The sequence below is a fragment of the Montipora foliosa genome, chromosome 5 (assembly GCF_036669935.1).
Source record: "Montipora foliosa isolate CH-2021 chromosome 5, ASM3666993v2, whole genome shotgun sequence".
NCBI classification, from domain to species: domain Eukaryota; kingdom Metazoa; phylum Cnidaria; class Anthozoa; order Scleractinia; family Acroporidae; genus Montipora; species Montipora foliosa.
In genome coordinates this window covers 13,796,134-13,811,133 of record NC_090873.1, presented here as the reverse complement: position 1 = coordinate 13,811,133, position 15,000 = coordinate 13,796,134, and the positions used below count along the sequence as shown (strand labels likewise).

General features: G+C 39.1%; 1 protein-coding gene and 1 long non-coding RNA gene across 2 annotated transcripts in view; both read right to left on the bottom strand.

The window, feature by feature from the left end:
• Positions 1-2,258, bottom strand: part of LOC138002961 (uncharacterized) — a 7,288-nt gene extending 5,030 nt beyond the window's left edge. Inside the window, exons 1-2 of the long non-coding RNA XR_011123386.1 lie at positions 2,192-2,258; positions 1-112 (exon numbers count right to left, since the gene is read on the bottom strand). The exon at positions 1-112 is cut by the window's left edge and continues 34 nt beyond it. This is a non-coding gene — a long non-coding RNA (uncharacterized lncRNA). The remainder of the gene's footprint in view (positions 113-2,191) is intronic.
• A 2,887-nt stretch (positions 2,259-5,145) lies between these two features.
• LOC138002171 (60S ribosomal export protein NMD3-like) overlaps positions 5,146-15,000 on the bottom strand; it is a 10,948-nt gene continuing 1,093 nt past the window's right edge. The window contains exons 2-5 of the mRNA XM_068848254.1: positions 14,479-14,569; positions 13,560-13,638; positions 5,788-5,884; positions 5,146-5,199 (exon numbers count right to left, since the gene is read on the bottom strand). Coding sequence (XP_068704355.1) covers positions 5,146-5,199; positions 5,788-5,884; positions 13,560-13,638; positions 14,479-14,569 — 321 coding nt within the window. The remainder of the gene's footprint in view (positions 5,200-5,787; positions 5,885-13,559; positions 13,639-14,478; positions 14,570-15,000) is intronic.

Below are 15,000 nucleotides of genomic sequence, written 5' to 3'. Positions count from 1 at the left end.
TATTGTGGATCAACAGGCTCGATCTGGAGAATCATAAACTCAGTCAGCTGTTTGTACGTGCATAAACTTTTAAAAGGAAAACGCCAATATGTTGCTGGTGTTACTTCTACACCTAAAACGAATTGAAAAACACATCGAATTAATTAATACTTGAGAAAATAAAATTTACAGTGCAAGGCGGCTTTTATCGTGGCCATCCAACAAACTTTCACATTTGACAATTACGTGCAAATACGTCAACTCAACAACCCATGCAACCGTGCTGTGTTCAATTTACAATTGCGCGAACTTTGAAGGAGGCGTGACTGTCAATCAAGTTGATTGGCGAAAAATTTGTAAACAACTTTGTGAGGTGGCGACAGTACTATACACACTACCATTCACGAACTTCCTATTCCATTGGCATGAACAAAAAAAGGTGCATGCTGATTCTGATGAGCGTTGAGACAATGCTGAACTTATTCAAGTGCCAACTGTATTGAGACACATTTTTTAGCTTTCAGAATACGGCCACAACAGCGTGAAATTTTCTCTATATAATAAAGTCAATAATACACGCCTTTTGATTGGTTCTCATCTATGATCTATTAGAGGACAGAAGCATAGCTGACGTCATCACAAAAAAAAAACCGTTTAATTCCTTATCATATAAAAGAAGACGTCAAAATGTGGCAAAAACATCAGTGACACATTTGGCCATCGCCTCGTGCGCCGATTTTTTGTTCTCAAGACATTTTGACGTCATTTGCGATATATTACTGTACAGACGCACGGAAACATGGAATCTATTTCTTAAATTGACAGGAAAAGAAAGGTAGAGTAATGGACCAAAAACACGTGGTTAATACAGGTGGGGGTTTCTTATGTCTCTTCATTTACCTAACATCTTTTTTCCGTCGACAAATAATTCGTAGCATACACTATTACATATTCAAATGTTGTTAAACGCCAAAGAAAGTTCAATAGGCCATTTCAGAGTTCAAGTCTGCCTCCTCTTCAAAGCGAGTCTAAGTGCAAAGTTTTTCTTATGCAAATTAGTTTTCATTCATACGTAAAATAGAACTAATTACCATCACAAAAACTTCGCACTTAGACTCGCTTTGAAGAGGAGGCAGACATGAACTCGGAAGTGGCCTATTTGAGTCTACAAGTCAACAACCAATTGTGCTAGAAACTGCGTTAAAGATAATTTAGTCAACCAATTTTTCAAGGTTTACTAAGCTGTAGTGACATTTGTTTAATTTCTTCACTTTGGGTCGCCAAGAACATAATACGTCATGTGAAGCTATGATCTTCGCAGTTATGAGAGCAATTTTTGCAATTGCGTAGAGAAGCCTGAAAAATTCAGGACTTCAACGGGGTTTGAACCCGTGACCTCGCGATTCCGGTGCGACGCTCTAACCAACTGAGCTATGAAGCCACTGACGTTGGGAGCTGGTCATTTGTGGGTTATCGTCCCGTGAGGAATGAATCAATGATGAAATGGTATATGAAATGAATCATATATGAACTGCGGATATGAAATCATGTGAAGCTATGATCTTCGCAGTTATGAGAGCAATTTTTGCAATTGCGTAGAGAAGCCTGAAAAATTCAGGACTTCAACGGGGTTTGAACCCGTGACCTCGCGATTCCGGTGCGACGCTCTAACCAACTGAGCTATGAAGCCACTGACGTTGGGAGCTGGTCCTGAATTTTTCAGGCTTCTCTACGCAATTGCAAAAATTGCTCTCATAACTGCGAAGATCATAGCTTCACATGATTTCATATCCGCAGTTCATATATGATTCATTTCATATACCATTTCATCATTGATTCATTCCTCACGGGACGATTAGAACCCACAAATGACCAGCTCCCAACGTCAGTGGCTTCATAGCTCAGTTGGTTAGAGCGTCGCACCGGAATCGCGAGGTCACGGGTTCAAACCCCGTTGAAGTCCTGAATTTTTCAGGCTTCTCTACGCAATTGCAAAAATTGCTCTCATAACTGCGAAGATCATAGCTTCACATGATTTCATATCCGCAGTTCATATATGATTCATTTCATATACCATTTTATCAACATAATACGTGTGAGGCTTGAACTTAACAATTTTTAAACTTCTAACATCTGTCACTGACATCGAACACCTAACTACCGTGAAAAAGCTTTGAAAATGTACACCAGAGTCATTGATTGCAAGACGTACCTTGTAAAGTCATTGGATCAATGAACTGTAAATTTGTACTGACTCTATTGCAGATTACGACTTGACTGTAAGGAACAAGACAAAAGAACCAGGAAGTTATATATAAAGAAAAAAAACATAACATCTTATAACATCTTTCTGGTTGAAAAACGAGGGATCCAACTCAGAAGAATTAAACACCAACCTAAAGATCGCTTTTCTTAGCGTCTAAATGAAAGATTTGGCAAGGCAAAAATGAAAATAACAATTATAACAAGGGATCACTCCCCCCCCCCCCCTCCCCCTCCCCTGTTTAGTCTTTTTAAAAGGATCACTTCATTGGGGTGCCAGGTCGCAGTAGCTTATTAGGCTAAATTGTGTGACACAGCCCCTTTAAGTAAGTTTAGGGTGAAGTGCAGCAATAACAATAACAATAACAATACCAATAACAATAATAACATGTAACCCAACGATGAAAGAAGTTTTAGTTTTAGCTACGACGCCATTCACGCGACCGTCCGTCCACCCTCTATGTATGCCAATGTGACCAGTATCACGTGACCATATCGTGGGCTCAAGTTTGGGCCCTAATCGTAAAAATAGCCGCATCAGTGAAGGGCTTTATGTGGTTCGTATGTGTAAACATAATTGCTTTTGATGGACCGTTGGAAATGATTTTTCACTGAAAAACCTTCGCTAAAGTATGGGGAAAATATCAGGGAAACAATTTCAAGCACTTTTAGAACAACAGCTGGAAAATGACATTGAGGAATTGAGGTTAGCGATGAAGATATACATTTGCATACCAGCCTTTACTTTGACCACATAACATTCTAATAATAATAATAGTAATAATAGTAATAATAATAATAGTAATAATAATAATAATAATAATAATAATAATAATAATAATAATAATAATAAAACAATATGCCCAACATGGCAGCCATTTACGGCGTAACAACAAAAAAACCAAGGTGACACACGCTAACACTAACCCGGTGTGGCCAACACATCACGCATGCTCACAACCATTTCACCTGGTCAATTAGCAGCCGTGGACAGCTGTTTCAGCCTTTCGGGCCTCATCAGCATTGCGTAGCTAACATATCAGACGGGTGTTTTTGGCACCCCTTTAAGTGGCAGCTTCACATGACATAATATGGCATGTGATATTTGGAAAGCTGGGTTGGGAACAGCAAAACTGTTCTCCCACGGCAAGCGGGTGGGAAGGTGGATCACATTAAGAGATCAGTGTGTCACATAAATAAAAACAACAACAAAAGCAAGGTGACACACGCTAACACCAACCTGGTGCATGCGTGATGTGTTGGCCACACAGCGTACATCTTTGATATTGGACATCCATGTTACGGTCAATTGACACCTGTCAAAACGAGGTATCCGCTGGACAGTATCAAGCGACTATATTGCAGCTCAAAATTAGAGCTCAGCGAGGTCTGCTGTTTTTTTCAAGTTGACCGCTGACCAGGTACTTGTTTTCGACTGGATCACAGGCTCAAACCAGGTTAACTTCTCGCAATCAGGACACAAACATAACAAGGCTTAATTTTTTGCGCATGCTTTCTGTGGCTCGACGCGGTTACATTGTACACGGCCATACTACGTCATCTAAAGTAGACGCTTTTTGTGTTCAACAGGAAAACGGTTTGGAAAATATTTTTTTTTGCATTTTTTTGCTGGTTTCAATCCAGGTTTGACATAAATAGCTGTGTTTAGAACCACACTGGTGGCTACGCAGTCATTTTAAGTCAAGCATTGGAGGGATATAACTTAAAGCTAAGTGTTAATTTGTTTAGAGCTGCTTTTTGCTCTGCATTGCAATTCTTGGCATATCTTTAGGAGATTTTTAATTTTGAATCTGATAAGGATGAATGATGCCTGGACGATCTACAACGGAAAAGCAGAAACGAAAGAACTTGTTTTAGATCGTTTGTTTGGTTTGGTTTTCTTTATTTCATTGCTTTTCATCACGGCTAAACAAAAAATATCAAACTCGTTTTATCCCGTTAATTCGTTGTTTAAGTAAGGCTAGTAAGAATAAGTAACCTGGGAGCTCCGCTTTTAGGCTTGGCTAAATCTATATATTACCTTGTTGCCCATCGAAGTCCAGAGCGTAATTAATTATGCAAAACACAATCGCCTTTGTTTGTGGTCATGGAGAAATGACAGGTGTTGACACATATACCGGTAATAAAAAATGTTCTAAAGAATTCACGGATTCTTCTTTTTTTACCCAACCCTTAAGTTTGACTAAATCTATATAATAATAATAGTAATAATAATAATAATAGTAATAATAATAATAATAATAATAATAATAATAATAATAATAATAAAGAAATAACGTGCAATGAATCAACTTTTCCTAACAAATTTTGCAAACCAACAGCAACTTGCAAAGTGCATTCAGGACACGCTGTAATTACCTATTATTAAATTCTCAACCTCGGATAATGCATTTCGCGTGCTCTGATTGGTTCACTCAATCTCGGTTATCAGCTCATATACCTTGGTTTGACCTTATATGGTAAATGATTGCGTTAAGCGTTGCTAAACTAAAAATGTTTTTGCCGGAATGCGAAATTACTCTTTGAATAAAGCCAAAAAGGAGAAAAAAAAATTTTTTTTGTGGAAAGTTTGGATCAATTCCGACGTTTAGAAGTACCCGAAAAGGCAAGAAATGTTTTTGTGATGAGCCTGCGTCTGTCTGACAACAAGGTATTACACAACATCGCATCAGTTCTCATCAAGTTTTTTTCGATTTCGCTCGGATTTGCTCGCTTTTTCCGCTCGTATTTCGTACTCCCAAATTTTTGGAGTTGAAGGAATTTAATAAAACAATTATTCCATTCGCGCTTGTTGGATATGAGACTGGTTATAGCCAACTCGGCGCTACGCGCCTCGTTGGCTATTTACCATCTCATATCCAATGCGCGCTTATGGAATAATTGTTAAATATTCCCATGAGACCTTGAAACTTTTAATGGCAAGCAAACAATCTCTTCCTTCAAAATAAAAACAGATGAAAAGTTAGAGAAAACTTCTCCCACTCGTTGCAGCACCTGACTAGACCTTATTGACACGTGCAAATCTTTCTTGTGAAACTCGTGTGACAAGTTGGACCACATGAGTCATAAAGAAGACTCGTAGGCACGAGTATGGCATTGTTTAGTAAACAACTTACATAGTGTCATATTAACGTTCATCTTCCCATGACAAACATATGCAAATGAAGAGAACAATGCTGATGCACGAACTTGCATGCCATGTTAAAAAGGAAATGATCATTTGCAAAGTTATTTAATAGACAGGTCAACCTTACGAAAATTAGGAGAAGAGAGAGACTGGTTGCAGTCTACTCTGACAACTATACGTATAGTGGCTGTATTTTGCCTTCAGCCAACTGGGATTTTAAAATTATTTGGTCAAAAGTCATTCTTTTAGAATTTATTTCAAAAGTCCTGGAATGCCCTCTATGGGTAGCACTCAATAATAACTCAATGCAATTACATCTATTTTTTTTTTTCAGTGCTAAGCAATAAATTAAGTACACGTAATTATCTAAAATAATGTGAGATGCATGGACAGCATACCCGGCAGATAGGAATAATTTCCACTGAGAAAGTATACTTGTAATTGTAAGTGTTGCTGTGTACATCATGAGAGATGAGTTTCTCAGAGGTCTTGTATCTGCAACAAAGAGATCACATTTCTTTGTAAGACTAAATTGCATTAATCAATCGATGGGCTGTATCCTTTCAACAACAAGAATTATACTTTCGTTTCTATGAGCTACATGTATGAACAAAGGGTTCAAGCACTTGTCAAGGAAATTATTATAATAATTATTGTAATTCTTCCGTGGTCAGAATGAGTCTTGAACCCGGGAACACCGGATCTCCACCTGAGCCACCAGTCATCTGTAATGGATGGAACAGGGTGGGAATGGCCCATTTCCGAGTTGCTGTTTGTCTCAGTTTCGAAGTGAGTCTTGGTGCTCAACTATTGTAAGGGAAATGAGTTTGATTTGCATAACAATTTGCAACTCATTTCCATTTGAATGGTTTGAAACTGAGGCATGCAGCAACTTGGAAATGGGCTATTGATCAAATCTCAAGATTACTGTAGATCTCCTTGCTCTTCTGATCGAGCAACAAGGTCAGACAACAGCAGGCTGTGGGTATCTGAGATTTTATTTCACAGCTATAAACAAGTGCATGCAATGAGAAAGGGTAGGTTTTTATTCAAACATTGCCCATGTAGCAGTTATATTTCAACAGAGATACTTTTATCCGTTTAAGAGCAATTTTAAGTGCTCCATGTACACGTATCTTTGTTTTCATGTAATCCATTGACATTCGTCCACAATTCAACACAAACACAGGCTTGAATTTTGCCTGCAGCAAAAGCCTTAAGATTGTAATGTTCTGTTGAAGGAAAACAATGGTCTCTTCAATTTTGGAGGCTAAAAATCTTCACAGTGGAAACGTTTTCTGGTCAGAAAATAGACTACAATAATAATATTTAATAATAATAATAATAATAATAATAATAATAATAATGATTATTATTATCATTATTGAACTTTCTGTAATTCAGGATTAGTTTAATCAGGCTCTGAACACTCTGAACAATGAACTTCCCCCTAACTTCTAAGTGTTAGCCCTTAGGCTAGTAATGGAAATGGGCCCATACCATTTCTTCCCAGGTTAAAGTTTTTCTGTCCTCCAGCAATTTCTTTGCAATACAAATGTACACTGCACATGTATGTATGTATTTTGGGAATCCGAGTTTCAGAACATTAGGATCTCAAACCACAAGGATTTGTGGTGCTACATGTACATGTATAGCAATACTAAAATTAGGCAATTTCATGATTACTGCACTGGAATACTTGGATAATAATTATTATGCATTGGCAGAGTTTGTGTTTCAAGTTGATTGAAACCCTAGTAACGAGGTTGTTGTTGCTTAAAAGTAGTAACATGTATAACTATAGAGTGTTAAAAAAGGTTGACAGGCCTACACGACTCCCTTGTACGTACGTGGTCTGGTTTCTGTTGCCTTTGTCATAATTTTGCTCTCTTGAGTACATATTTGAATGGATGCCTCTTTTAGGCGGCTCCTGTAGTATTCATTTAGCAATGGTTTTCGCCCTATGAGGCTTTACATTTGAATCTCTATAATGCTGTGTGATACGTTTTCTTCGAAGAAAATAGTTGGTCTCGAAAGTAATGTTTTTAGTTTCTTGGTGTTGGTTTTCTCAGCAGTAATATGAGTGTGGCCTTATGGCGTCTCGCTTTTGCGCCAATTTAATTCTAGGCTCGACCGATATATTCATCGGCGGTAGAAGCGAGTGATCTTCTGTTCTTAAATGTTTGACCCGGGCCCGGGTTCATTTTGTTTTTTTTAAATTCTTTCACTCGTTCTTCTGACTTCTTCAGCGTGTTTTGGTTTGTGGCCATGATTAGGAGCTGTCCTCCTTGAACCTCTGGAGTTAATTCGTTCTCGTGGATGCTCTTTTGATCTTTGATGCCGATGTCTTTAGGTCGCTTCTTTGTCGAGGCATTAAGATAACCCGACTCTAGATAGAGGTTCTCTGACATATTATTTGGTCAGGCAAGACCGCGGTTTCGATCCTATCATGTGGATCTCATCAGTTGCCGATAGCTTGATTTAAGGTGAAGAGCTTTGTATGGTGAAAAAGTGTTGACGGGCCTGCGCGACTCCTGCCGTTCGCAAGTGATTCTAAAATCTGTGCCTTCAAAGTTTGGCTCTGACTAAAATGTCTTTTAACGACTTTCCTTTGCGATATGATAGTATGGGTGGCTCCTTGAATACTTCTCTAAGGTGCGGTTGGTTTTGAATAAGGTGCCATTTCCCCATTAATATATTCTTGAGGTTAGGTAGAGCCGGGTGGTATTGTGTAACAAAAGGCAATATTTTCTTTTGTGTGCTGTTGTCTTTGTTTTCAAGTGACCTCTCCCTATCCGTGAAGTTAACTTCAGATAGGAATTTTTCTGAAAATTTATTTGGGTATCCTCTATTCTTTAGGCGTGTTTTGAAATTCTGCATGTTAATATTAAACGTCACGACTGACGAATTTGTTCTTAGGAGGCGTAGCGCTTCTCCTTTTATGAATCCTTTCTTAACGCCTGGTGGATGACACGAATAAAAATCCGTGTATTGAAAGGTCTCTGTCCGTTTGTAATGTGTTTGCACATCAAGGGTTGATTCTCTTTTGAATCTCTCGCCTTTGTACACTTTTGTGTCTAAGAATGTAATTTCTGAGTCTGATATTTCAGCCGTAAATTTGATTGTATCGTGGTAGTTGTTTGCCCTTTGCACAAATTTTTCTATATTGTCTTCGGTTGTGTGCCATACACAGAAGACATCGTCAATGTATCTCTTCCAAACTAGCGGTTTAATTTTGCTCTTGCTGATAATGCCTTTTTCTATTTTTGCCATGAAAACATTAGCGAAAGCCACGGCCATTTTGGTTCCCATTGCCGTTCCGTGGGTTTGCAAATAATGTCGCCCATTGAATTGGAACGAGTTCTCTTTAAGTATCAGGCAGAGCATTTGCCTCAAGAACTTAGTAGGGATTGGTAAATGATTTTGATAGAAGTCTTCGTACGCTTTGCATACAGTAGTGATCCCTTCCTCTTGAGGAATATTTGTGTATAAGCTAGTTACGTCCATTGACGCAAGGATTGCGTTCTTTGGCAGTTTCGTTCTCTCGATGAAGTTTATAAAGTCTGTTGAATCTTTAAGATAAGATTCTTGTTGTTGTGCTATCGGCTGTATGAGGCGGTCAACGAATCTTGAAATTCTTTCTGTAGGGCCGTCACACCCAGATATTATAGGTCTACCTACTAGTGTAGGTTTGTGAATCTTTGTTAGTGTATAGAATTCTGGAATTCTCGGCGGGTTTGGTGTTTGGGAGAGCCACTTCGCTGTCATTTCGTCAATGTGGCTTTCCGTGAGCATACACGTTATTATTTTTTTTATTTTATCGGCTGTTTCGTCAGCCATCGGTTTATATAAGGGCCTGTAGTTGTCAAGATCGTTCAACAGAACTTGCCCTTCTGTTATTTTTTCTTTTTTGCTCATTATTACGGTTGTGGTTCCTTTGTCGGCTTTCTTAACAATGATAGTTTTGTCACGTAATAGGTTCTTCAATGCACGCCTTTCACCGGGTGATAGGTTATCCTTCGGCCTCTTTATAGGAATGTTTGCTAGTTCAAATTTTACCTCTTCTAGGAAGGTTTCTAAGGCCACTGATTGTTGGACCGGTGGTTCCCACGTTGATTTAACGTAGAATGGGTGTTGTTTGTTTTCTTTCCCGTGAAAGATGTGTTGGAGGCGCATTCGTCTTGCGAAAAGGTTAAAATCTCTTAAAAGGTTGCGCCTTATAAAGTCTTCATTTGCTCACGGGTGTTGGAATAAACTTTAGACCCCTTGATAACAAGGCTATCTGTTCATCTGTAAATTGTTTATCTGATAGGTTCTTGATATGCTGTTTGCGTGACTCAGTTGCTTTTTGAAAGCGCTTTTTATCTTTCTCCCTTTTTCTTTGTTTCCTTTTGCGATTCTTTAACGTTTTATTTGGGTTGGTTTGACCATTATTTCTCGTTTCTGAGGAGGCAGAGAACGCACACATATAAGATTTAACTTCTTTATTGTTTGCTTGTGCCCTCAGATTTACAAGAAGCTTGTCGACCTCGTTAAGCTTAGCTTTCAATTCTACGGCTAGTTTGTTAACATCGCTCTGTTTTGAGCAATTTGAATCTGTAGCCACTGGTTTTACATTCTTTTTAGGTTCTCTTTTTCGTGTTTTTGCTTGTTCTAGTTTTCTGAGCTTTGATGTAAGCCTTTCCACGCGCCTGTGGTGAAATTTCACCAGCGCTCCCACAAAATCATGTTCCGCTCTCTTCCTAATCGAACTTACATCCGACTTAAAATCTTCATCAGGCATGATGTTTGCCTTTACATTGTATCTTAGGCTTTTTGGGCATGTGCCCTTGTCGAGATGAGCCTGTAAGAGTCCGATAGAGTTCTTTGATTTATCTATTTTCTCCGTTATGGAGTCATGTTCCTCGTCTTGGCGGGCTTTTTTCGGTTCGATCTTTCCGTGCTTATTTCTGTTTTCATCTCGAGGTCGTTTAGTTCCTCTCGCTTGGTTGTCACTTGTTTTGTTGATGTTTCTTTCTTTGCCTTTGTGTGGCATGGTCTTTCTAGTATCTTTAGACGTGGGAGCTTGAGCGCAAGGGATTTCATCTTCAGAAAAATCAGTATCTCGTTCTCTGAGAACCTTTTCTTCGGCCTCGTTAAGTTCATCTGTATCGCAGATTTCCATTTCTGAAATGTCTACTTCAAGCAGGCCGTCTGTTGTGAGTGTAGTTGCTGCCATTTGGATATAGAAGCTCAAACAAGACTGCAGTTTCGATTCTCTGTGAATCTCGTCAGTTGCCGTTTGAAATCTTCAATGAGTTGTCACAAGTTGTGCTGGTGCTTGCGTTGTAATAGCTTTGGAAAGCGTTATGCAACTGACGAGATTCACAGAGAATCGAAACTGCAGTCTTGCCTAAGCTTCTATATCCAAATGGCAGCAACTACACTCACAATAGACGGCCTGCTTGAAGTAGACATTTCAGAAATGGAAATCTGCGATACAGATGAACTTAACGAGGCCGAAGAAAAGGTTCTCAGAGAACGAGATACTGATTTTTCTGACGATGAAATCCCTTGCGCTCAAGCTCCCACGTCTAAAGATACTAGAAAGACCATGCCACACAAAGGCAAAGAAAGAAACATCAACAAAACAAGTGACAACCAAGCGAGAGGAACTAAACGACCTCGAGATGAAAACAGAAATAAGCACGGAAAGATCGAACCGAAAAAAGCCCGCCAAGACGAGGAACATGACTCCATAACGGAGAAAACAGATAAATCAAAGAACTCTATCGGACTCTTACAGGCTCATCTCGACAAGGGCACATGCCCAAAAAGCCTAAGATACAATGTAAAGGCAAACATCATGCCTGATGAAGATTTTAAGTCGGATGTAAGTTCGATTAGGAAGAGAGCGGAACATGATTTTGTGGGAGCGCTGGTGAAATTTCACCACAGGCGCGTGGAAAGGCTTACATCAAAGCTCAGAAAACTAGAACAAGCAAAAACACGAAAAAGAGAACCTAAAAAGAATGTAAAACCAGTGGCTACAGATTCAAATTGCTCAAAACAGAGCGATGTTAACAAACTAGCCGTAGAATTGAAAGCTAAGCTTAACGAGGTCGACAAGCTTCTTGTAAATCTGAGGGCACAAGCAAACAATAAAGAAGTTAAATCTTATATGTGTGCGTTCTCTGCCTCCTCAGAAACGAGAAATAATGGTCAAACCAACCCAAATAAAACGTTAAAGAATCGCAAAAGGAAACAAAGAAAAAGGGAGAAAGATAAAAAGCGCTTTCAAAAAGCAACTGAGTCACGCAAACAGCATATCAAGAACCTATCAGATAAACAATTTACAGATGAACAGATAGCCTTGTTATCAAGGGGTCTAAAGTTTATTCCAACACCCGTGACAAATGAAGACTTTATAAGGCGCAACCTTTTAAGAGATTTTAACCTTTTCGCAAGACGAATGCGCCTCCAACACATCTTTCACGGGAAAGAAAACAAACAACACCCATTCTACGTTAAATCAACGTGGGAACCACCGGTCCAACAATCAGTGGCCTTAGAAACCTTCCTAGAAGAGGTAAAATTTGAACTAGCAAACATTCCTATAAAGAGGCCGAAGGATAACCTATCACCCGGTGAAAGGCGTGCATTGAAGAACCTATTACGTGACAAAACTATCATTGTTAAGAAAGCCGACAAAGGAACCACAACCGTAATAATGAGCAAAAAAGAAAAAATAACAGAAGGGCAAGTTCTGTTGAACGATCTTGACAACTACAGGCCCTTATATAAACCGATGGCTGACGAAACAGCCGATAAAATAAAAAAAATAATAACGTGTATGCTCACGGAAAGCCACATTGACGAAATGACAGCGAAGTGGCTCTCCCAAACACCAAACCCGCCGAGAATTCCAGAATTCTATACACTAACAAAGATTCACAAACCTACACTAGTAGGTAGACCTATAATATCTGGGTGTGACGGCCCTACAGAAAGAATTTCAAGCTTCGTTGACCGCCTCATACAGCCGATAGCACAACAACAAGAATCTTATCTTAAAGATTCAACAGACTTTATAAACTTCATCGAGAGAACGAAACTGCCAAAGAACGCAGTCCTTGCGTCAATGGACGTAACTAGCTTATACACAAATATTCCTCAAGAGGAAGGGATCACTACTGTATGCAAAGCGTACGAAGACTTCTATCAAAATCATTTACCAATCCCTACTAAGTTCTTGAGGCAAATGCTCTGCCTGATACTTAAAGAGAACTCGTTCCAATTCAATGGGCGACATTATTTGCAAACCCACGGAACGGCAATGGGAACCAAAATGGCCGTGGCTTTCGCTAATGTTTTCATGGCAAAAATAGAAAAAGGCATTATCAGCAAGAGCAAAATTAAACCGCTAGTTTGGAAGAGATACATTGACGATGTCTTCTGTGTATGGCACACAACCGAAGACAATATAGAAAAATTTGTGCAAAGGGCAAACAACTACCACGATACAATCAAATTTACGGCTGAAATATCAGACTCAGAAATTACATTCTTAGACACAAAAGTGTACAAAGGCGAGAGATTCAAAAGAGAATCAACCCTTGATGTGCAAACACATTACAAACGGACAGAGACCTTTCAATACACGGATTTTTATTCGTGTCATCCACCAGGCGTTAAGAAAGGATTCATAAAAGGAGAAGCGCTACGCCTCCTAAGAACAAATTCGTCAGTCGTGACGTTTAATATTAACATGCAGAATTTCAAAACACGCCTAAAGAATAGAGGATACCCAAATAAATTTTCAGAAAAATTCCTATCTGAAGTTAACTTCACGGATAGGGAGAGGTCACTTGAAAACAAAGACAACAGCACACAAAAGAAAATATTGCCTTTTGTTACACAATACCACCCGGCTCTACCTAACCTCAAGAATATATTAATGGGGAAATGGCACCTTATTCAAAACCAACCGCACCTTAGAGAAGTATTCAAGGAGCCACCCATACTATCATATCGCAAAGGAAAGTCGTTAAAAGACATTTTAGTCAGAGCCAAACTTTGAAGGCACAGATTTTAGAATCACTTGCGAACGGCAGGAGTCGCGCAGGCCCGTCAACACTTTTTCACTAAAAGTAGTAACATGTATAACTATATCTGTAGTTTTAAAACTTGCCTGCATGGGACAACAGACTGAAGAAACTCAACAAACTTGCGAGCATCAGCTCTCGACGCATAGAAAAAGTCCACTCCATCTAAAGAACATCCATGTAATCAAGGTTACTAAAATACAGCATCAGCCCACTGATTCCTGGGAGTGATACTTCGGTCGTGTTCTAATGGGATCAACCATTTTAACCGCAACCGGTTTAGGTTGAAGCGGTTGAGGTTTCCCAATAGAACACTTTTGCAACCGTTTTCGGTTGAAACGGGGTAACTCCTGGGAATAGTCATTACCAGAATTCTCTGCGTTGACAAGTTGAGGGAAAGCAACATGGCAGGAGCCCACGGCCGACTTTAAATGGCCCATGTAAACGACAGCGGTCGCTGCCAATGCTTTTTCAACCGTTTCAACCTAGTTTGATGCCGGTTGAAAAAGTTGATCAACCGGACCAACCAAAAACAGTTTTTTCTGAATAGAACACTGAAAAACCCAACCAACCCAACCAACTGAAAACGGTTGATCCCAATAGAACACGACCTTACGGTAACAGATATTACTCAGTCTAACGCCAGACGATTTTACTCATCAACTGGGAAATCCTAGGGTGCCTGAAGTGCAAATGGGTTAATGCCCTTTCCCTCTTAAGAGTGATACTTGTACCTTATACTTCACCCTGTCAACCGCCAGGTGATTTTACTTGTCAATGAGGGCAGCTTTGGGGGTGAAGGATCAACAACAACATCTAGATCCACTCAAAAATGTCGCCATTAAAGTATCCATCACCTCGAAAAAGCCTTTCCACTCAACAATTCTCTGCATTTGTCTAACACTAATTCTGGTTTTCATGATTTGTTCAATCTGTATGGATCATTTGATGGACTGTATCAGTTTTTGTATATTGGATATGACTCGTCCAAGCTGATAAACATACCTGATTCTTGTTTAACTTTAACAGTGTTTTGATGTGCATTGTGCTTTAAAATCAGCTGCTCCAAATAGAAGAATGTCTTTTTGTGCGATGTCTACAGATAGAGGGGCACAAACAAAACAAAAACAATTCACCATAAGCATTAACAGACAAATTAATTTTACTTTCTTTCAGGTTAATAAGTGATTTTGTTTTCAAGTCAGTGACTTGACACAGTTGATTTCATATTATTACAGTAGTTGTTGCCTTTTATTGGTAAGCAAATTTGTATGCCTTAAAGAATGCCCAAGTGCCTACCGAAGGCAAATTGACTACACATAAACAGCTGTCATCAATCCAGTTTTCAGCCTTTTAAGCCAGAATTAGTGAGATACATGTACACTGTACATAATGATCATCGAAAACTGAGAAATTATCTGAAGGCAAGGTGCCAACGATCAAGCAGATGCATCATTTTCTAAATTTCAAATTTTTAGAACACCGTTGCTTAATGTTGTCAGGAATACAAATGTATCTTGTTCAAGT